This window comes from Schistosoma mansoni, chromosome W (assembly GCF_000237925.1).
Source record: "Schistosoma mansoni strain Puerto Rico chromosome W, complete genome".
Taxonomy (NCBI): Eukaryota; Metazoa; Platyhelminthes; class Trematoda; order Strigeidida; family Schistosomatidae; genus Schistosoma; species Schistosoma mansoni.
The window spans coordinates 17902473-17925294 of record NC_031502.1 but is presented as its reverse complement, the minus strand read 5'-3'; the positions used below and the strand labels follow the sequence as shown (position 1 = coordinate 17925294).

The 22822-nt window shown below is 31.5% G+C and overlaps 1 protein-coding gene across 4 annotated transcripts in view; it reads right to left on the bottom strand.

Moving 5' to 3' along the window:
- Nucleotides 1-8009, bottom strand: part of Smp_093930.1 — a gene marked incomplete at both ends in the record, with an annotated part of 59899 nt that extends 51890 nt beyond the window's left edge. For 3 of the 4 annotated variants that reach the window (XM_018788832.1, XM_018788833.1, XM_018788834.1), the window contains one exon: nt 7998-8009. In XM_018788832.1, coding sequence (XP_018654338.1) covers nt 7998-8009 — 12 coding nt within the window. Of the gene's footprint in view, nt 1-7996 lie in introns of all 4 variants that reach the window. The other variant, XM_018788835.1, reaches the window with a different exon arrangement.
- Nucleotides 8010-22822: the final 14813 nt, after the last annotated feature.

Below are 22822 nucleotides of genomic sequence, written 5' to 3'. Positions count from 1 at the left end.
ATTCATTACATATTCATCTTAATATTCTGTTCATTCACTAATAGTCCAACTAAACATACCGGAAGAGAACAAACAACATGACAAGTATGAACTTCCAACAATCATAATCACAATCACACCAACGCCACCACCACAACCACTACTATTCACGTTAATATTGTTGTTATGTATTGACGCAAAACGATTACATGAAACAGACTATCGTAACTACAATAATGATAATAATAACAATAATAATATCGATCAGTGTCTCAATAATAATTACTTTGTTAGACAATAGACTTCACTTGATTCTACAAGCGAGTGTTTATATCTTCCTCGAATTTGAGAAGTTATTTATGTCATAAAATAACATTTTGCCTCTTCTATATTTCAAAGTAGTATGTTTTCTCGATGAACAAGAATATGTTTAAAATTATTCGGAGGTTAGTTGGTTGCACTAACTAAATATATTGCTTTTGGGATTTTACTAACATCCCGTGTTGAAACCGATTATTCTGTGAGAAATCTTCAATTAGCGAATTAGTCTAATTTATGAAAAGAATCTTGTAGGCGAGAAGAGAATTTGTGCCTTACTATCTCAGAATTAGTATTCCTCATTTTCCAACCTTTAGTTGGAATGAAGAACTCATGATTATTTTCAAAATATTTGGCGATTTTTTAGAACACAAATCAGTTAACTATCATCTTGTTTCTTGGATTAACTTTCGTTCGACTTAATTCCAGTTTCACGCAATCTCAAAAGCATATATAAATAATTAAGCATGATGGCGTAAAATGTCGTTTATTTCGAATTTCATCGAATAGCCTTATTACTAACAAGTGGTTTATTATCACTAATTTTCAGAACGAAAGACCGATATTTGAAGACTACAGATGATATGCTGTTGTCGTTATTTCTAGTTGTGCAATTATTCATTCAGTTCTCTTTTAACATGGTTGATACTATGCCTTTAACTTACACTTATTTGCACTTGTTAATTCATCATTAGAGTAACGTTAGCTAATTATTTGAGATTGGAAAGTTTTGGAATTCAGAAATTAATGCTGATGATATTAAACAGCTTGTTTTCATGTATATAACTCACTTCGCCTAGTAATAAATTGGAGTTCATCTAGCGTTAAGAAGCTTTCTCAATAACATTTTTCACAATCACTTGATGTGGATGTTTGTGTTTACGTCTAGATTAGAAGGGTAAAGTACGAAGTTGCTATCGACTAATAAAATCTAATTCACATAGCTTGCTGAAAACCCATTATATATTGATCACGAATCATCTGACAGTAAAAAAGCATCACAAGTAAACCGGTACTTATCAACCAGTCAACGCGTTTGTGCTCGCAAGCACATTCCTTAAAAATTTTCATTGATAGACCACAAATTATTATTTATTTGTATGTACGTTGGTACAATTCACGTGTATACGTGAACAAAATACGCACCTATACAAAGTAATGGTCAAATATATTTGAGTGAGACTAAAGTCAACAATAAATCCACTTTGGTTAAACAAGTTAAGTTGGATTTTTTAATTTAGAAATTAAAATTTATGTGATAAACATATTTAAAATTGGTTTTATTACTTTTTTTAAAATGCTGCTCCTAGTGTTTATTTTCTTATAAATGATAATGTTACCCATTTAAAGTTGACAAGATTTCTTAATTTTCTTACAAACTATGTGACTGTTTAAGCTTGGTCAGGCTTTTTGGTTGCGAAGATAAAAACGGAATATTTTAGACGAAAATGTTTATTCACTAATCAAAAAAGTCTTCATTTTAGGAACTGAGATTTCTAACTAACAAAACACTAATCCATAATTAAGAGTTTTCCTATTGTAGAGAAACAAAATCCATGTTGCGTAATAAGTTTATGGTAGAAAATTAAAAAGGAGAAATTAAAACTTGATAAACTAACCCATATCAAATGAATAGTAGGTGGCTATCAGCAGTCATCAACTTAGTAAGAGTTTCCTATTATATGATATGAATGCTTTATTTTAGATTTATAAGCAGTATCAGGAGCCACTGATATGTATGTAATTTAGATATTAATTTTCAATTAAGAATACACAGGCATTCTCAATTCTACAGTTGACTGGAAGTAATATGTACTTTTACAAACTGTTAGAATTTCGCAATGTCAATACTTTTGTTTTAATCATAAACTACTCCACAAATCGTGGAATATTTACTGGCATCTATAATAAAATTTTATCATCTGTTACATTTATCTATGTACGCTGAAAAACAAGCTTTCTGCATACGAAATAGCTGTTCCGACAAGAAATTCTTTCAGTTTTGTTGGGATAATCGGCATAATATAGTTAAATTATGGTTCAAATGCTCAAAAAATATTGTCATTTAACGTATAGCGGCCTGAAATCTTTTATTATCTAACCTATGATACAATCATTATAGTGAGCGCACAGAAGCAACCACGGTCAATACAGAAAAATTTGTGAAACATTTAGTTTATAAGAAAGTAACTTGCAAAGAACTATCCGATTCTACATTTGTTTTTCTAGAGGATCATTTGCTGACTACTACTGCCTGATTTTTATTTAATCTAACAATGCGTGGAAGATTGTTAGAAGAAAGTACTAAAAGCTATCGATTATTGGTCGAAGTATCTTACGAAAGCAATCTGCCGTGAATCATTCAGCAAGAAGAGTGAAAACTGCAAGTATAGAGAACTGATAAGTTTAAAAGTTAAACATTCAAACATTATAGAGCGCTTTTTTAATAGTCTTGATAGACATTTGCCACAATCGCACACTTATTATTAAGATTTTCATAAAAGAAACTGCATGAATGTAAAGCGGATACATAAATCTTGAATATATACATCAGTTTTTACCCATATATTTTTAATTATCGGAAGAACTGCTTTCATAACTTTTAGATCCGTAAAGGAGAAAAGATCTTCCAGAAAATCACTAGATAGCATGCCTTCTAGAATCAGACAAAATTAGCTGTTTTCTGTAAATTCGCAGTTGATAATAATATGGTACAGTTTCTAATTGACAATGTTATTTGAAAGTCACTTTGATTTTGAAATACAGCAGAAGTTTACTACACAACAAACATCTGGTTATTCATACGAATCATCATGTTTTCATTTTGATCCACTACACTAAGTTTAGTAGCGTCAAGAAACAGAAGTGTGATTTATTTCAATAAAACCTGTTCCCTCTGAATCTTTGTAATTAGAATTTCGATGAACAAGGTGATATCGTGAAGCTAAAGGTAATGAAATTATATCTAGAGTAACCTTTTAGGTTACTGCCTGTCCCACGCCCGGGTAAAAGAAGAAGGTTGGGAATGGGGTTAACAACCGTATCTCGTAAAATAAACCCTTGATAAAAAACTAACCATCAAAAGATCACATGGTAATGAGTAAGAAACCAAATGAAACCTGCATCATATATTTCAGTTGTGCTGACAAACATTTTCATCCTACTTGCTTACTTACGCCTGTTACCCCTCGTCGAGGAGCATAGACTGTACACCAGCATTCTCCATTCAACCCTGTCGAAAACATTCCTTTCCAGTTTTTTCCAGTTGTTATTCATCCTTTTCATATCTGCTTCTATTTCTCGGCGTAATGTGTTCTTTGGCCTTCTTCTCTTCCGTTTCACTTCCGGCTTGCCTCGTGCTGCAGTTCGGTGATTTCCTTGATGTATGTCTGATCCACTTCCAACGTCTTTTCCTAATTTCCTCTTCATCTGGAAGCTGGTTTGTCCTCTCCCATAAAACGCTGTTGCTGATAGTATCCGGCCATTGAATGTTGAGTATTTTGCGTAGACAACTGTTTATAAATACTTGTACCTTCTTGACAATGGTTGTAGTAGTTCTCCACGTTTCAGCTCCATACAGTAGAACTAACTGTCTTGATGTTCGTATTGAATATTTTCACTTTGAAATTAGTGGACAGTTGTTTTGAGTTCCATATGTTCTTCAATTGTAGAAATGCGGTCCTTGCTTTGCCTTTTTTTTTGTTTTTTTTTTTGATTGAAACATTTTCATCAGTAGACGTTATTTGAACACATGTAAAAGATCAGCAAGAAAATCATAACAGGTGACCAAGAAAGATATCTTGGTGAGATAGCGAGAAGAAAAGTGCAAGCCGGAAGCCTGGATGGTTAAATTTTCCAACGAAGACAATAGGGAAGTATGCAACCTCAATTGTTTACTAGGAATGTGTTCAGCCCCATTGAAGATTGTCATGAAGTGTCAAAACAACAAATTTAACATTTGACTTGGTCGCAAATTTTGTTTACTGGACAACACTTGAAATATGCCTACGAAAACCAATCATCCAAGAGTAAAGTGTATACAGTTTTTCGGTACATTTAGATTGCTTTGTGTACCCAAAAGATATTACTGTGACTCCGTACAATCCTAAACATTTCTATATTAGATTAGGGTCAACTTATGGTTTAACTTATTCAATCACGATTGGTTTGGAAGGGTTTTCAGGGTATTCAGAAAGATTCCTACTAATAAATTACATTCAAGTGAATGAGAAAATTATCGTTCAGCCAGACATGATATGGATTGCTGCAAGACAAAATGTGTTGAAAGGGACTTTATTTAAAATGGTAACTATTAAATTCAAAAATATAATCTCGCGTTAATCATACTGAGATCTGAAAATAAAATTAGGAGATCTGATTCATTGGGAAATAAGGTGGTGTGCTTGATATTTAATCTCTCAGAATCTTATTATTCAATATGGACCAAGATACTATCATAGTTTGCATTTCGTAGTACTGTCTTCTTTTATTCTAGCCTCCAGTCAAATATACATTAACCGAAATCTAATTTATACCTTTGCGTTTTTGTTACGTAATAAATTAGTGCAAAAAATACACATTTTTCTATTGATCTATGATTGGAAGATGAAGAAATACGACCAGGATATGACAGAGTTTTTGGAGAAAACTAACAATTAATAATCACTGATACTTCGTTAATTTGTGTACATTTTCAATAGTTCAAGATGTGTTTAAAATCAAATTTCGGTGATGGCTAACATTAAAATCTAGGACGCCAGATTCGTCCTACCTATAATTATTCAGCTGTATCTACTCACTCCCATGTTGATGTTTACGCCTTTGACTTCGAATGTCCAACAAGTTATCCATTTAGCGACTGATTCCCCATAACCACTGGCTTGTGCTCAGGAACCACACGTGCCAAAAGAAACTGGTCGATTACAGTCCTTGACATTAACAACAACAGGGTTTAAGACTTTACAAATGAATTAAAATCCAATAGATTATTTTCGTGAAATACTATCAATGTTTTGTATCACTAATGGTCAGAAAAGCTTTACATTGATGCATTCCAAAACGTAACGTATGTGTAACCCTAAAATTCTTTGATCGAAAGATACTTTCAAACTAGAATATTTCTCAACCTGTACATAAGAAATTCTCCCAAATTAGGATCTGAACAAATCTGATAAGTCGTGCCGAAATACAGCCTAACTCGTGATAGGATTTCATCCTAATGTTACTTGATCACCAGTGTGCAAACAATGAAGCATAAATGAAAAATAGATGGCAAATGATATCCACAAAAATAATTATTAAGCCCTCCCTGATAAACACACGTCGAGGAAGATGGTCATTCAGCATTCTGGATTGATTGAAGTTAGATTTGTACATAACTGGATTCCGGCCCAGTAGTCTAAGGGTTAGGCGTTCACACAAGAGACTGGAGATTCTGGTCGCATACCGTTGAAGAGTCCCTAGAGAGCGATACGACCATCCAGTGCTTCTAGGTTTTCAATGGTTGTCTAATTTAGGTCGCTTTATGACTTCAGTAAGTTGAGAGGTTTGAAATAACACTGTCTTTACAAAGTTTGACAAAACTTGGGCACCAAGTATAGAGATGTCATTATATGTGAAAATTATATTTCAAATAATCTCAGCGATTGAAATTCAAATAATTTCAACGGTTACCCTGAACAAATTAAGGCAAGTTTGCTGGATGAAATATAATTTTCACATATAATGTCTTTATAAAGGTTCTATTAATTTTATTCTGATTTAAGAGCTTTACAAATCACCTTGTTAACTTTTATTCCAATAAGTACTTTGTCTTTATCAATAGTAGTTAAATGGAAAACTTCAAATGTGTCTGAAGGTGGACTCTTAAGAATATGTAGATGAATGACCGAGAAACACTTTCGATTAAATGAAGTCAGGAGAAAAGTGGATATTTATTACTTATTACCATTCAATATACTGACTGATTTTAAAGTGATTTATTTTTTAGCAATCTAATTACATTTCATATATCCTTAGAGAGTATTCTTGAAATAGTTTGTTTTCATATTACCTCGAGATTGTTTACTTTTCAGGTCCTACAGTTCTACTGTGCGGAGCTGAAACTTAGAGGACTACCATAACCATCATCAAAAACGTGAAAGTATTTATAAAAAATTTTCTCCGCAAGATACTGAACGTCCTTCGGTCGGATGTAATGAGCAAAAACCTACTGTGGCAGAGGGTAAACCAGCTGAAGAGAAAATTAGGAAAAGACGCGGGGAGTGGATAGGAAATACATGGAGGAAATCATCAAAATGCACCGCGAGGTAACGCATAGACTAGAAACCTGAGGGTGAAAGGAAAATAGGGAGACCGAAGAACACATTGCGTTGGGAAGAGGAAGCAGACATCAAAAGAATGAATAGCAACTGGTAGCAATTGAGAAGGATTTCTCATGACAGAGTTTGATGGAAAATGTCGGTGGGAGGCCTATGCTCCTCCACGAGGGGTAACAGGCATAGGTACGTATATCAGAGTCTGTTTCCTGGCATGTGATACAACCTCAGTCGAATGTAGTCCTATTTGTCGTTGAACCCAAGGTTAAAAGTCAATGAACGTCGAAATCTGAGTATGAAGGTTTGAACTATTCTTTGGACGGTTTTTCATGTTTATGGACATTCACACCTTTAAATAATGATAAAATCTCTTACTTCTCAATTTCAGGTCACTAATAGTCTACGTGCGAGTCAAAGAGGCTTGTACAAAAAAATAGTGATGATGCAATGCGGATTAACCCGATCACTGATTAGAGAGTTCTACCGCGTATTTTGTTATTTATTAACAAGAAGTATTAACAAGAAGTTATCAGAGTTTAGTTTTAGTGAATTTTAAATAGTTTACTAATTCAGGTTGCACATACCACTGTGTATTCAAAGGCTGAAGTACTGTGAAATCAAAAATAATTTGTTGTTGAATAGTAAACTGATCTCAAACTTAAGTCGGCTATTTCTTACAACTTTAAAAACTTGAATTCATACTACATCTTCATCCAATGATCTAATTATGGTATTTGTTTTCTAAGAAATTTTTGTTTTAATTAGTCAGACTGAACTTCACTTACATCCTCACTCATTATTAGCGTGTTAAATTGAAAATCTAGTCAACAGTTGTTATTTAAACAACTGCTAGATTGTTTATTATTTAAAATGACCATATAATACGTGTTCATATGTAAAATAAGATAAAAATTTTAAATAACTAGACTAAGATAGACGACACACACATGTTCTTGAGAGAAAATAAAGCAAACCCTAAGTTTTTCCCTAGTCACACGATTCGTGACTGTGTCTGTTAAAAAACAGCAAAGTGATCACTTGAAAATCGTGTATTAAATTGAAGAATATTCAGATGCTATAAAACTGCTTGTAATTTATTGGAGATGAATTTTTTGATCACTTATGTAATAGGTGTGGGATCTAATTATTTTAAATTTGTTGGTGATACGTCAGTACGGTTTGTAAGAACACGAAAAATCATGAGACACAAACACCACTTATACCAAAAATAATGTTTACTTAAAGTAAACATATATGCTGGATGTCATTCAGCAGAATATGTGACTCAAAATAAATAGTGAATGAATTATATTGATTAAGTTTATCGTAAAACAAATAACATATTTATTTCTGAAAATATAGGAATGAATTGGTATGCCTACTTTTTTGACACATCTCAGGCTTTGGACCCCAGCAATAACCTCGTCCATTTACCACAGGACAGGAACCATGACAGGAATGTTTGGTACGATCTGTGTGTAGAAAAGAAATCGAAAAGATATAAATTGAAAGTGATGTGTCCCAAAACAAAAACTACCTAAGATGATTCTGACGAGCATACTATGTATTATGCTTTTGTAAAACTTTACTGTGAACAAATTTCAGAATCAATAACTTAGTGTTTACTGTTCAACGTTGAAATCATTACACGATTATATAAAACATTTTGGAACGTGTAACTTAGCCATAACACACGAAAGATTGATAAATTGAAGGTGTGAATAGACTGAACTAACATAGAAGATACTAAAGCCCTTTTGTTGATAGCACCCCACCCAATTCAATTCAGTACACAATCTCTTTGTTTTTTAAAAGTATTGTTTTTATTTGCTAACAGTATTGATTGGTAATGTAAATGCACTACTTAAATCAGTCTAGTTAAACTGTAATTTTAGTAGAATTTTGTAGCGACTTCTTTGAACTCAGAACGCCCAATTTGTAATTTATCATCTAGCAAGGCGAATTTCGCTAAGTTATAAAAAGTTTTTATAAACTGGTAACGTCAATAATCAAAAACAGCATGTTAATTTCTTTAGTTGTTGTATAGTTCAGTTTGTATTACTGACTTTGGAATCCAAATAATCACTGACAAAATCACGAAATAGCGATTTATTTAACAATAGATTCTGGGAAATGCTTGAAAAACCGATAACCAACGAGGATAGAATTAATGTTTTATTGAGTAAACAACGTAAAGAGGCTTTTTCTTCAGATATTCCTGATTGACTGAAATGCTTATATATATTCACTAGAACCACAAGAAGTTGACAATGAGTTTAGAAATATTCCAGTTTGGTTAGAATTTCAGACAAAATGTAGCAAACATACTAATACTCCGTGCATCACAAATATGATCACAAACTTTCATAATTGAAATGATAAACCAACAATTAATGTCACATCTTGAAAGCATTTAAATGATTAGTTCTAAATAGTTTATTATCAACGGACGTAAACGATGACAAATATCTCTGGAGTTTAATCTTACAATACTCTAACATGCTGGAAATATAATTAAAGCTGAACCCAAATACGTTTCATTCATATTAGATCATTACCACACAAATTCACGATTGTGAAAATTAAATGGTTCGACCAACTAGACTCATATCTGATAATTTAAAACTGACATAACCTATTAAGCTAAAACTCTTGAATTTAAAGTTTATATCGCTCCAAGTCTTCAAATTAAGTTATAAAATATATTTTTTTTCACTCAGTATTGGAGAATAGTCCCATTTTAATTCATGAAATAATATAACGTGGTAACGAAACACATATTTGTGTAAGAGTTCTATAAGGACTGTGTCAAAGAATGACTTTGGCTAGATAAACATATAAAAATTGTCTCAATGTTGACATGGCTGAACTTCACTGGCCATAACATCTTTCAAGAATTCCAGTCGTTTCCACTTGATCTTAGTCACTAGTTAGTAATAGCTGTTATTAGGATGGAAAGGTTATGAATAGTGTTCAAGCTAAAGACAGATACTAAGATGAGTAAGCTTCTGGATTTCAAATGGTGGTCCAGATAGAGTTAGTCTATAAAACGTCTATGAACACCGTGTTCCTGGACTTGATTTCTAGCCTGAAGACTAACGATAATGATCTTTTGTTCAGATTGAAGTAAGTCAAGTGAGAGCCAAACTTTTGTTCAGTTAACTGTTATTGTAAAATGTTATGTTTATTTGCATAGAATGCTTGCAACTGAAATTTCCTCGATTGTTTATTAGAGTTAAAAATAATTTGAACATAAAATAAGAGAGAATTAGAAAGGCGAAGTGCAAAACAATTAATGCACTAAGTGACTGAAGACTGAAAATAAATCAAGAGAGTAATGGTTCCAAGTAGTCAATGTTAAGGATGAGTAAGTAAAACTTAGTTTTCAAAATTAAGTAAGGATAATGAAACGCTTTATTGCTTCGTTACATTATGTTGAAAGAAAATATTTTGTTTATTATTGAGAATTTCGATAGTGACATGACGTGATACTGATCAGATGTGTATAGTTTTGTCATAAATATAGGATAAAACGATTAAATTTCTATCATTAACGTCATCATAACCATTATTGTCCACTTATTAGAAAATATGTGAGTTAATAATAAATATTTTCTTGGGATATCACAAGAATATAGTTACTATCATTAACTTTCTACCTAAGGCTCAGTTTATTTGAAACTACCAGGTCCAACCTTAGCATTGATACCTACACACTCATTATATGTGATTTACTTGAATACGGTAACTTAGGTATGCTCATATCACTAGTACAATGGATAACTTTTAAATAATTCTGAGGAAATAATAACTAATTTACAGAGAATAGTAAGTATGCCAGATCTATAATAAATAATGCATTTCTGCAGTTTACCAATAGCGAAACGTTTGAACCAAAAAACTTCAAGGATTGATGATGTTTTAATGAAAGCCAATCTTTAATTCAATACTTACTCTTAGCATGAATAGTAATGATGGGTTTTTTCCATTGATATAAGATTGGAACAATACTACAAGTTAAAGTCCTTTAATACAGTTATAAACTGTGAATATCTAGTTCAGCTGAAACTATAAAATGTGTTTTTCAACCTTAGTCTAATTGCTGTGATGTGCGAGAAGAGGAGTTTTAAAGGAAACTAAGTCAGTATCAAGATCATCATCTATTCAAAAGATTTTACACAAAGAGGTGAAAGTAAAGACTTTAGGTCTGTCGGTCTCAAATAATATATATGTAAATGGGATGAACGTTATAATAAAAATACTGTCGTTATATATATATCAGTTTTCAACTAAATAGGAATCAATATTTAGTTGTGTTTTTCTATATTATCAAAACTTTTCACGTTCACATTTCATAATCCAAATTGACAATGTTCATATCCTCTATTTATGTGTTGTTTCTAGCGCTAATTCAAACACTGTATCCAAAATTTTGGAATAGAAAGTTTACTTAAGGCGGAACATTTCAAGATCTAATATACAGAAAAATGTTTTTAGAAAATGTTACTATATTTTCATTCACTTTTAAATAACCAATAAAACCAACATAGCACATAAATCGATTGAATAGCACAGATATAAATATATGTTGATTAACTATCGATTACATAGAATCTGAAACATGTGCATCTAATATTATCATAATTGATAGTTGTATGCTTATTAATGCCAAACAATTGATCGACCTGAAAAACAGTTATAAACTATATTGTGCGCGCAACTGTAAAATACACACAATAACTGGCGTTATATGAAAACTGAACATCATTAACTTAATGCGCTGTGTTAATTATCATCAATTAAGCATTTCGAAGGATTAAAGAAATAGTAAAGTGATGTTTTTGTGTAATCTCATTATTGATTTTATTTCTAAACTTCTTGAGATTGTTAATCTGCTTCGTCGCAAGATAAAGTATAAGATGGACTACCAACATGTACATCTTTCAACCATTGAACCCAACACTCTGAATAGTAAAGTATATTATCAAGTTAGTTGGTAAAAGTAATTAGATACTAAAGTATTTGTCATCATCAAAAGTATCTAATAGACTAGATCTCCTTACATGCTCCAAATGACGTTTATAAGCAATAATAGAGTCATGATCAGCGTTGTTATATCATCGTTTTTGTGACATAATGTAGACAGCAGATAAAATAAATGTTCCTAGGATACATATCAGTTGGTACTTAAATTAGACTTATTACGAATTTATTAGAAAATTGATTGTTCAGATAGAATATTTTTATGATGCCTTTGATGTTAACTCATTTAATGAAGGACTTACTTTTTTGTTTTGTAGGTCCCTTATGGATAATACAGATTTATCTATGAATTAACTATAAAGTTAATTATTTTTAAAAACACTATTGATTACTGCTTCATCAAAATGTGTTAAAACGTAGGCAACTTTTTATTTGTCGTAGTTAATTCAATTCTGAGAATAAACACACAATGAAAAATATGGATTTTCATGTTTCCATATACAAATGAAATGACAGAATCTCCTTTGAATGTTGTGTTTTTAATCAATGAATTCAATCAATGAGTTCCTCAGTCATATACACATAATTTCATTTCTGATTATTTGGAATAATTGCAAAATCTTCTCTTATACTAGGATTATTAAAGAGGTAAACAATACTAACTGTTTACGAGACAGTATAAACATGAAAACACATACTCTCTACCAGCCAGTCAAAAGTAGATTAACTGTCAGCCATCAATAACTCTTTTCGATGCAATTTGATGAGCTGTATTATTCAATTATTTGGTGAATATAAGAGCTGATGAAGTATTTCATTACCAAAAAGGTCAGTAAATCGCATCACTATTGAGTGAATATTCTAATTAAATAGATATTCGGAAAAGCATTTATATCATGTTAAAAGCTGGTACACGAAAATTTAAATATGTTTTGCATAACTAAAAAGTAATGGCTGCTCTGTTTTTGCGAAAATGAAAAGCTTTAGACTTGAACTTCATCCATTAAACTAAAGGCTACTCACATATTAACTTCTTTTATCTAAAAGTCATATTTATTATACACAAACTTCAAAGGCTGAGTTAACGGCAGCATCAAGGAAAATTAGTTAAGCTGTACACCAGTGACATCAGTATAAGAATATTAATTGCCTTCTTAAATTTTGGACGTAAAATACATACAGAATGGTGATACATTAGCATTCATTCTCAGAGAGATCTCTTTCTTTAACTTGAGTCTTTATCTCGATAATGTACTCCATACAACATGTAATTTAATTAATTTACCAAACCAAAACTACAAGTTTAGATAACAAGAAACAACGTTCAAAATCTCATACAGAAAAGGAAATTTAATAGATTATTTAGAAAACTTATACCTCTTTTGTGTGCTTTTAAAGATTCCATAAAAATGCCCAAATCACTAAATTTCCTGTTTAAAGTATACTGACAAGCTGAAGACACACTTTTAATGAAGAATGTATTTACTTATTTGAAAAGGTAATGACTCATTACAATATACAAATATGTTACTTCTTAAAAGTGGTTTCAAATGGAAAGATTTCCTGTTAATATTCCATTTAATTTCCAAGTAATTTTAAAAGAAAGTAAATAGTTTTCAAAATGTAACGTATTCAAAGTTTAATTCTTCTTAAAAAAATTACCGGAAGACTTTACGACGAATTTCTCAAATTAAGATGATACAAACCCCTGAAGGAACGTACATTTTCATTCTTGGCTTGTCGGTTGTATATTGTGAACTGTCACTAAATTTTAAGCATAAATTTTCCCAAAACAGAACATTAAAATTTTTATAGGCTGATCAAAGTTGTATGTTTCAAGTACAGACAGACAGATTTCACATATATCTATCATTGGAGTTTTAAGGTTCATATCTAGAAACGTCTTTGGATAATTAATGATTGGGAATTTCAAAACTTAAAAAGACATAAAACAATACTTCATTAATTAATTATTATTTGGTTAATTAATGAATAATTATACTGATAACAATTCGTCGTTACCCAAGAACACTCAAAATAAAAATCTGTAGTTATACAGCTATTATTTAACAATAGACAACCGTTATTTTCTAATGAAATTGAATTGTGGCCAGCAGTGTAATCCAGGAAACGGATTTGGCGTAATATGAATATATTTATCTTAGCGGCCACATCACGGACTTATTCAATAAGAATTAAGCTAGGTTTAATACTAGACAGTGTGTTACTGGTTATTTTCAAGTGACTGTTTATTCCCCGCACCTAATCCAAAAGTCTATATTCGAAATCGTAATTGACCTCCAAGCACTTTGATAGCGCTTTTCTTCCATTAAACTGCAAATGTGCATCTTAACTACTAAAGCTTCTAACACCTGGTAAAACGCTATTGGTAACAACACATATTAGCAAAGATAAATACTACTCAAAATCCAGTGTAACACGGTACTAATTTCAATTCAACCTTCTTAGACTTTAACGTCACTTGAAAATCCTTTATTCACTGATGAAATTATAAAAAATTTGATTAGTTATATTTTAAGCTTCCTCACGCTTTATGTATGCATACACAAATGCTGAATAAGCAAAGTAAACTTTCTTCAGTACTTCTGATTACTGAAAATTCAAACGATTGTATTTATTAATAAAAATAACATATTTGTAATACCCCAATGAGTAGGAAAACTGAATTTTTAAATTTTCTGACGTTTTGTGACTCAGTATAAGCCACTTCTTCAGCGAATAAACAGATTTATTTGAAATTATCAAGTAAAACCTTGGTAAAGACACCTACAAACTCACTAGATTGTATTTATTAATTAAGATCTATTAACGTTTAAAACTGCAAGACAAATGTCACTGATTCAAGCATATTTAACATTGAAGGGAATAATAAAGCTAGATAACTTGGTGACTAGTTAACAATTTAAATCACTCTCAAAAACAAAAACAAAACATTATTTAACGAGTTATTTTTTTGAAGGTTTATCCTTAGTGTTTAAATTAAATAGAGCAATTTTGTGATATGTAAATCAGCTATTAATCCAACGCTTCTAAGAATTATGGTTATTATTTTTGCTAACAGATTCGCTTAATTCAAAACCATCATAAAATATGATTTTATTGGGCAAGTACTTAACTCATTGTTCACTTGGATTTGGCTCCTTTATCAAAAATGTATGATTCGATTGATTTGACTATTGTACTCCTCTGGACTGTCAGATTAGTAAAAATCGATTATGAGGGTAGAAAACCTGTTTGACTCTTGTTAGAGTACCCAGAATTAATAGTAGCAAATAAAGGATTTGCAAGCGTCAACAGTATACACTTCTGGTTTATATGAATAATAAACATAATTAATAGACTCAGAAAATAGCTAAAACGACAATATTTTTATAACCGATAGTTTCGAAACACTGTGACCATTTGTCTTGACAATAAGTTATCTTTAGTTTAAACGTATAATAAGACCATTTTCGTTGACGTTGTGTACTTGCAATGTTTTCTGCTGTATGCTAAGTAAATGTTCCCTTTGATATCGTACACTCATTGGATAAAATGGAAAAAACGTCATACAGTGGCCAAATTAGTGGACGATTAAAAAGTTCTTAAAACAACTAACCGTTAGTTAAATCATCATGAAAATAAAAAAACAACAACTTGACTTCAATAAATCATATGATATTACTTATTCAGATCCATAATTTGCAGTACATCCCTTTCATTTCTTTGTTATTAATGAACAGTTTACATCAAATTATTTTTCGTTTACTGCATTTCTCGAAATCTTCCGCTAGCTCCTTACTTTTATTACAAAGATGCATTATCGTGAAATGTTTTTCTCCTGCTTTATCATCTTTTATAAATACATATGTTTATTTCTTGAAAAAGAGGTGGGTTTCGGTAGAGGATAATTTTCTGACAAAATACACAACTCAGTCCTTCTCAACTTGACAATGGAAATGGAATTTTTTCATTAGTGTTGTTGACATAAAGCCTAGTCACTGAACTATAATGCTACAATCTAAATAAAATGATAGACTGCTGAGTGGCATTTGGACCAAATAAGCTTATAATCAATGACTAATGGATAGAAAATTTTCTTATGAATAAGATTTAACTAAAATCATCCACTAGGTGAAAAAAAATCGAAAATTACTGTGATGTACTAAACTTAATCTTCTACTCGTATTGATGTCAACAGAAACAAACACAGACTAAGAACATATTAAAAAAACTTGGTATAGCAATAACTGAAACCGATGGACATAGAATATCAACAACAAAAGAGCAACGAGTGAATCCAATGCAGACGAAAGATTGTTTTTTTTCCAAAGTTGGTTGACCTGAAAAGTATCAACTTTAAATACGGTATTCAGTAGACATAACAGTTGATGATTAGCATTACTCCACGTATTGTTACTTTGATAAATGCATAACGGCCATCTTATTGAAATGTGTTTTAGAATTATTCCGAGTTAAATACTACTAAGTATAAACAAAAAGTAAAAACTTCATGAGATGCTTCACTTTCGAAAACTCATGTAAACCACTCTTATTGACATGCTACACAATCAATGATTATTGACATTATCTTTAATTTCTGAGAACTGAGGACTGCTTATTCTAACAATCGTCGGTTCTTCATCCAATTGCAAAAGCATTCAGAAGAAGACTATTTGAAAACAAGCTGGTTATATCGATTTGGTAGGCTTTGTGTAGTAAGATACATGTGTATTCAAACTTCTAGGTATAAATATGACGAAAATCCAAACATTTCCCTTCAATCTTTTCTGATCTGACTATCATAACAAGTGAAAAATAAAGTCACAATGACTAGTCCTTTAATAACAGACACTCATGGGTCAAACAGGATAATTTTTGTGCATATATTTCTTGTTTTTCTCTCTATTCATTCAGGTAATGGGTTTCCGAATGGTCAGAAAACATTGTAGCACAAAACGTACAGAAGTTGATGGTCAGATATGCAGTTACTGCATGGAGTAACCTGACAGATAAGAATTAATTTCGATTACTTCTGACTATTGGACTACAGTACCTTCGTAAATTACTGATTCTAAAAGAACTACTCAAAATTTAGTAATCTGTGCAAATGATATTTCTGTAAGTAATTGACATCTGGTTAATTACTAAGTTAGTATTGTTTAAAATCAGGTACTAACACACACGAATTTATATTTTATCTATTGAATCTAAATCATGATGGATTTGTTATTTGGTACGAATAGATTTTCAACCAATCATTAAAACTATGAGGTATATTCCAGTGTACATAACAGAAATCTTAACTTATCGATTAAATTCTGACTCTAAGTGTTCCAGCACACTAAATATTTGTTTAGGTTAACTTATATGTGTTTGTATATCCATCCGTTTGTCTTTTGTATAAAAACAAAAATAGTACAAAAGAATGATTTTTCATTCTTTACCTGTTCGAACCAGTTTATTATGACAAAACAGCCTCATAATTGGTCCTGTTAGTAAAATATTTGTTTATTAAATTGTTCTTAAGTAAATTATAAATACTCCACACATTTGTGACGTTTATCTGAGGTCATGTGGTCAGATAAATGAGATGTATGAGAAAGAATGGAAAGTGCAGAAACGTTTACCTAACAAAAACTGCATTGTGTTTCTATTTTGGATCTGAAAGACAATAATCAATCTACCTAGCTTTACTTCACAGTTCGAGGAGATAATGAAATAAAGGAAAGCTAGTTAGCTGACTCATAAATATTTAGAATCATTGTTCAGCTGTAAAACTAAAAAAGACAAACGATCCAGAAAAAAACGTTTTTGATGTTAGATTGTACAGACAAACAGAGGGGGTTTCTATGAGATCACCTGTTTCTTCAATTGCCACTAACTTACATATCCATACATTGGAAACAATTGAAATCTAAAAGTGTCATCTTCCACCAAAAATGTAGTTGAGTTACGTAGATGACACTTTTTTTTCGTATAAAACGAAATGAATTGGATGAACTGTTCGAAAACGTCAACAGTATACCTAACAACATCAAATTCATCAAGGAGATGGAATCCGCTGACCACAAATTATCTTTTCTGAAGTGTTTCGTTGAAAGGAAACGTAATGATTCTTTAACGAATAATGTATTCCAAAAGCCAACATATTCTGAGAAATATCAAGATTACAATTCAGCACATGCCCATTCCACCAAAGTGACAGTAGCCAAGAGTTTGATAAACAGAGTTCGAAAACTCGTCACTGAACTGAGTGATGAAGGAACTGAAATGAATTTAGTTATGTCCACTTTGATCATGATTAAATATCCTAAGGATTTTTCAGAATGAATAATTAAGAAAGAAGACCAAAAAGGAGATGGATAAACTGAAAGAATGAATTAACTCGGTAGTGATCCCATATCATAAAGGAACTTCAGAAGAGATTAGAAAGATCACAAATCTCTGAAATATAAGAGTATTCTCTAGAACAAACAATACTCTAAACTTTAAACTGGAAACAATCAAACATTTAGTACGAATGAAGGAACAACGAAATTATGTATATGGGACCAAATGTAGTGGTTGTAATGCTAAATATGTAAGTGAGAATTTACGACAACTGAATGTGAGGGTGAAGGAACACAAAATTTGCTTGAAGCCTATTCCTACATCCTCAGATGATCTGAAAAGACTCGAAAACAAGTCAACGATAGCGTTACGTTTAATAGACTCGGGTCATACAATCGATTTCAATGGCACAAGAATCATCTAAAGAGGTTTTAGTCCATATAAAGCTAGACTAACAGCTGAAGCCCTTCACATGTGGGTAAATCCAAACACTATTAGTAGGAGAGATGGTATACAATTAGTTGTACCATGGCAAGTAATAACTTGTAGTGGCTGATCCTATGTCGAGCCCATATAGCTTATTCTAGCTTCTGAACAAACCAGCTTATTCATTCTGCTCAAGCTATATTTGATCTTGTTAATTATTCACTTGTCAACCTTGACTGGTTTTATGTAAGCGTATGTGGATGCATTTCCTACTTTATTCATCACATGTCTGCAACTTATTCTTAGCTGATTATAAATATCGATTCACGCTTGATTAAATCGAGTTGGCTGGAACGCCCTCTACACTGCGGGTCATTTCGCTTCTCTCTCTTCCCTTTTTTCTCCCTTCGCTCCGTTTCCCTGTCTGTTCTGATCAACGATTGTACAAAACATACGTATTCGAAACTTCATTCTCGTATCTGACTTACTTAATTCCGTTATTCACTAACGCGATTCAAGTCGCTAATTATATACGATGATTGACGACATCATTCAATAGCAATCACTCATACGATCTAATTGGAGTCAGATCCCGGACCACTAAAGTGGTGAGGCCGTCGACAACATCTTCCGATCTAATTGACATCAAAATGAAGGGCTTCACATTTTATTCAATTTAATTTATCACTTATTATCTGAACAACAATTATTTTCAGCTGTTCTAACCAGTTGGTTTATCTGAATATATGAAGAACAACTAGCTTGATCAACATAATAACATAAATAACTAAGTTTATTTCGTTTATTTATTTTCATTTCATGCATGCAGTGACATGCTTGACTCTTATCACCTATAAGATCGGCTGTTTTCTTCAGAAATTTGCCAATCAGAGGCGACAAATAGTCAATAAAATGTCTCTGACCTCAGATCCATTTACACATGCACACAATACGTTATTTTAACACACTTTTCTTTACACACCAGGTGTCGCATGCACATTGCAGATAATTCTTACTTTCAGTATGGGGTTGTGGAGGTTGTAAAGTTTCCTGATTGAGATCAATGGTGATCTAGCATCAATCGATTCATGATCTCAATCAGAATTCTTACTTTCAACATTGTTAACATGATTAGACAACCTGTTTAGTATATAGTTAACCATAGTACCATGTACCTACTTCTATTCGATAATTTTCATGTTCGATTATATTTCCTTGAAAAAGCTTGGACCCGAATGCCGAGTGAAACGTATTTACTTATAATTCAATCGTTGAGATTTTACAAATATATTTTCCCTCCTTAAATTTATTACTAATTGTATTCGTATCACATAGAATGCTTTTGTTAAGACGAAAATTCTCCTTTTTATAAATGTAAAATAAATAAAGCTACGATTTAGAATTTTACTATCTATGATTTGTTTAGAAGATTGTCTAATTCATTCTGAACTTGGGTCTTGAATTAGAAGGTATGTTATTACTTTTATTCTATCCCAATAATAAAGCATTTTTCTATGATTCATTGTGACTTGATTTATTTAAAAATGATTCTGAAAACAAATCAAGTCGTTCATTCGTAAACTGTGTGTAAGCTAAGGGACAAAGTGATGAGCTGAGTATGAATTAGCCACAGTTTAAATAAAAATGTTCAGTTTGGTAATCTTTCCATACAGTACAACCAACTACCAGAAAACTTATTGTTAAATGTAATTATACCATAAACATACGTTTATTAATAGCCCAGTTAGAGATCGATTTTTAGAAAATAGGGTAGGAATCTGTAATTTATAAAGTTGACCAAATCGGGAATGAAAGCGTTTCTCATTTATTAAATTGAATGCTAGGTGCTCTGCATTGCGAATCGATTATGGCTGAAGATTGCCAGCAGTGAATTTCAAGTTATAGTTTCACTAAGGTGATGCTGGGTAAAAGACCTGAAGGTCTTTTTCTTTCGTGTTGTTCGATTTTTGGATAGTTGTCATCCATTATCGAGCAGTCTCAAACAGGAGGTTACAGATCCCTAGTGCTCCTTGGCTTTATATTATTTTTCAGCTACTTTCAATCACTGATGTAAAATTTTCTTAAATAAGTTATTCCTCAAATGTTTCAAAATTACACAAGCACAGTACTTTACTGAAATTTGGTTTTCATGCTGTACATAATGTTCTTTTTTAAACTTTAAATAGTTTTATCGTAGACCGACACCATTCCAAAGATTACTTGCAATTTATAATGTCATATCTTGAGAAATAACTGACCCGATAACTTTTCTCACTGGCTCTTCTACTGGTTACTCTTAGACGATCAACTTGAATGATAGTTGTAACTAAATACACAAAAATAGAGTGAATTAATCAAAATTTATGATTTCTAAACAGACTAACTTATATAAATGTCTTTATATCTTTTAGTATGAATTCACATTCTCCTTTCATTGTTTTCAACAAAATGTAGCAAATTATAAATAATTTTCCATAGAACCTAAGTTTCTGATAACATTTTTACTCTTTAGTTGTGATTCAGACATAATAAACTAAACCTTCAAATGAGGTTTAGGAACTGATGAGACCATTCAAAAGTTGTTCATTAGTAAATAGAAAGCGTTACGTAGTGAAGACCTGTGATTGACTCAATTCATTTTGAATTGAATATTATCATAGAATAAGAGAAGAACAATCACTTAAATGCTTACCCGTGTACATAAGAAATAAGGGAAAATTTAAATAAACACCCAAGGAAATATGTTAAATTTTAACAACTGAGTTAGACAGTTTAATCATATACATATAATGCACGGTAAAATTGTGCAAATTCAAATGAAAGTGACTAAATACGAGATTAAGGCCCCCTTAAACAATATGTAATTAATATTTTCAGTAAATATTTGCTATGTCAAATTTATTTCAGCCCGAAAATACACTATAATACTGAGCTCAAAAGAGAGTGAAACCATCCTGATTGTTCAAACATGCTAAAAAAATACAGTACACCCATAAAAACACCTGGCCTACAAGGTGAAAGATGTCAACGGAAGAGTACTTATATACAACAAAATAAACAGTTAATGAAATACGAATTGTTAATGGTTACGTCATCATACTGATTATGTCATCCTGTCCATTTAACTATTGCACAGAAAACTGGATTTTTCAGTGGGTGAAAAGCCCGTTTTTAATTTTCAATATCTTAATTTTTTTACTATTAAAAGAGGAAGATAATTGAGTTTCTGAAAGCCGGCACATAATCCAAAGTGGTTAGTGGGATTTTACATACTTCACTTAGTAACTTAAAGATCAAAATTAGTGTTCGGTTATGAATTCAAAATAGATTGTTGAGTAGAATGAGCAGAAGTTCGAGTTGTAAAGGAATCGAGAACAATAATTTTGATAATAAATATATATTGTACTCTCAGTTAAGTTACTTATTAACTTTGTAATATAGAAAATTTATCAATAAACGTGTTGTAATGTTTGACCTGTATCCTAACTAACCGGCAGTACAATGCCTAGAGGTTTGAAAAGAATCGAAACTCGGTCATCGTTTGGTGTTCAATAGTCACAATAGTAATAATTATCATTGTGCTGCAATAATAAAAACGATAAACGGTGAGTAATCCGCGAATTCTAGGCTGTACGTTATGAGCTCAAGCCTCTTAAAGTTCGTTCCAATAAACATAATGAATTAAAATAAAGACTCAGACAGACTGGTCACTAGTGACCGGTCAACTACAAGAGAAACTTAACTAAAATACCATTTTATAAAGCTGTTGACTCAAAAAATGAGATTTATGGGAACAATAGCAACAAATGTGCAATTCGTGATCCATGTTAGGGAAGGTTGTCATGATTTTAATCTTTATATCGTATATTCTTAATAATAATAAGCCCAATTTCTAAGGTTATTCAACAGCAAAAAGAACTTATTTCGACGATGATCAGTCTGGTGAAGTAGTTAAAGTCCATGAATCATTCAATACTTCGATAGTTTCAAATAAATTGAGCATTGGGTAGAAATTTAATTATAAATATATTTTTTATTATATCCCAATGAGTAGAAAAATTGTATTTCTGATGTTTCGTGACTTAATGTAAGCCACTTTTTCAGAGTGCATAAATAACCGAGTTCTGCTGATTACTACTCATTGAGATATAACAAAAAATATACTTATTATTATCATTTTATATCTCTTTACCAAGAATGGTAACTCAATTGTAACATTGATTATACTTCTGCATTTTGTCGACGTAATTCTACAGTTCATTTTTCTTTATTAAGAGCTTGAGGTTTGAAACAATTATTCCTTAGAAATCCCCATAGAATATTCAAAAATGAAGAATATTTGAACTAACAAGTGTTTTCAACAACTTCATCATCAGGCTCTACAGTTATAAGTCCATAATTATTGTGATACTATATAAAGACGAAACTAAGGCATGTATTAATGAATTTGACATTGTTATGTTTTG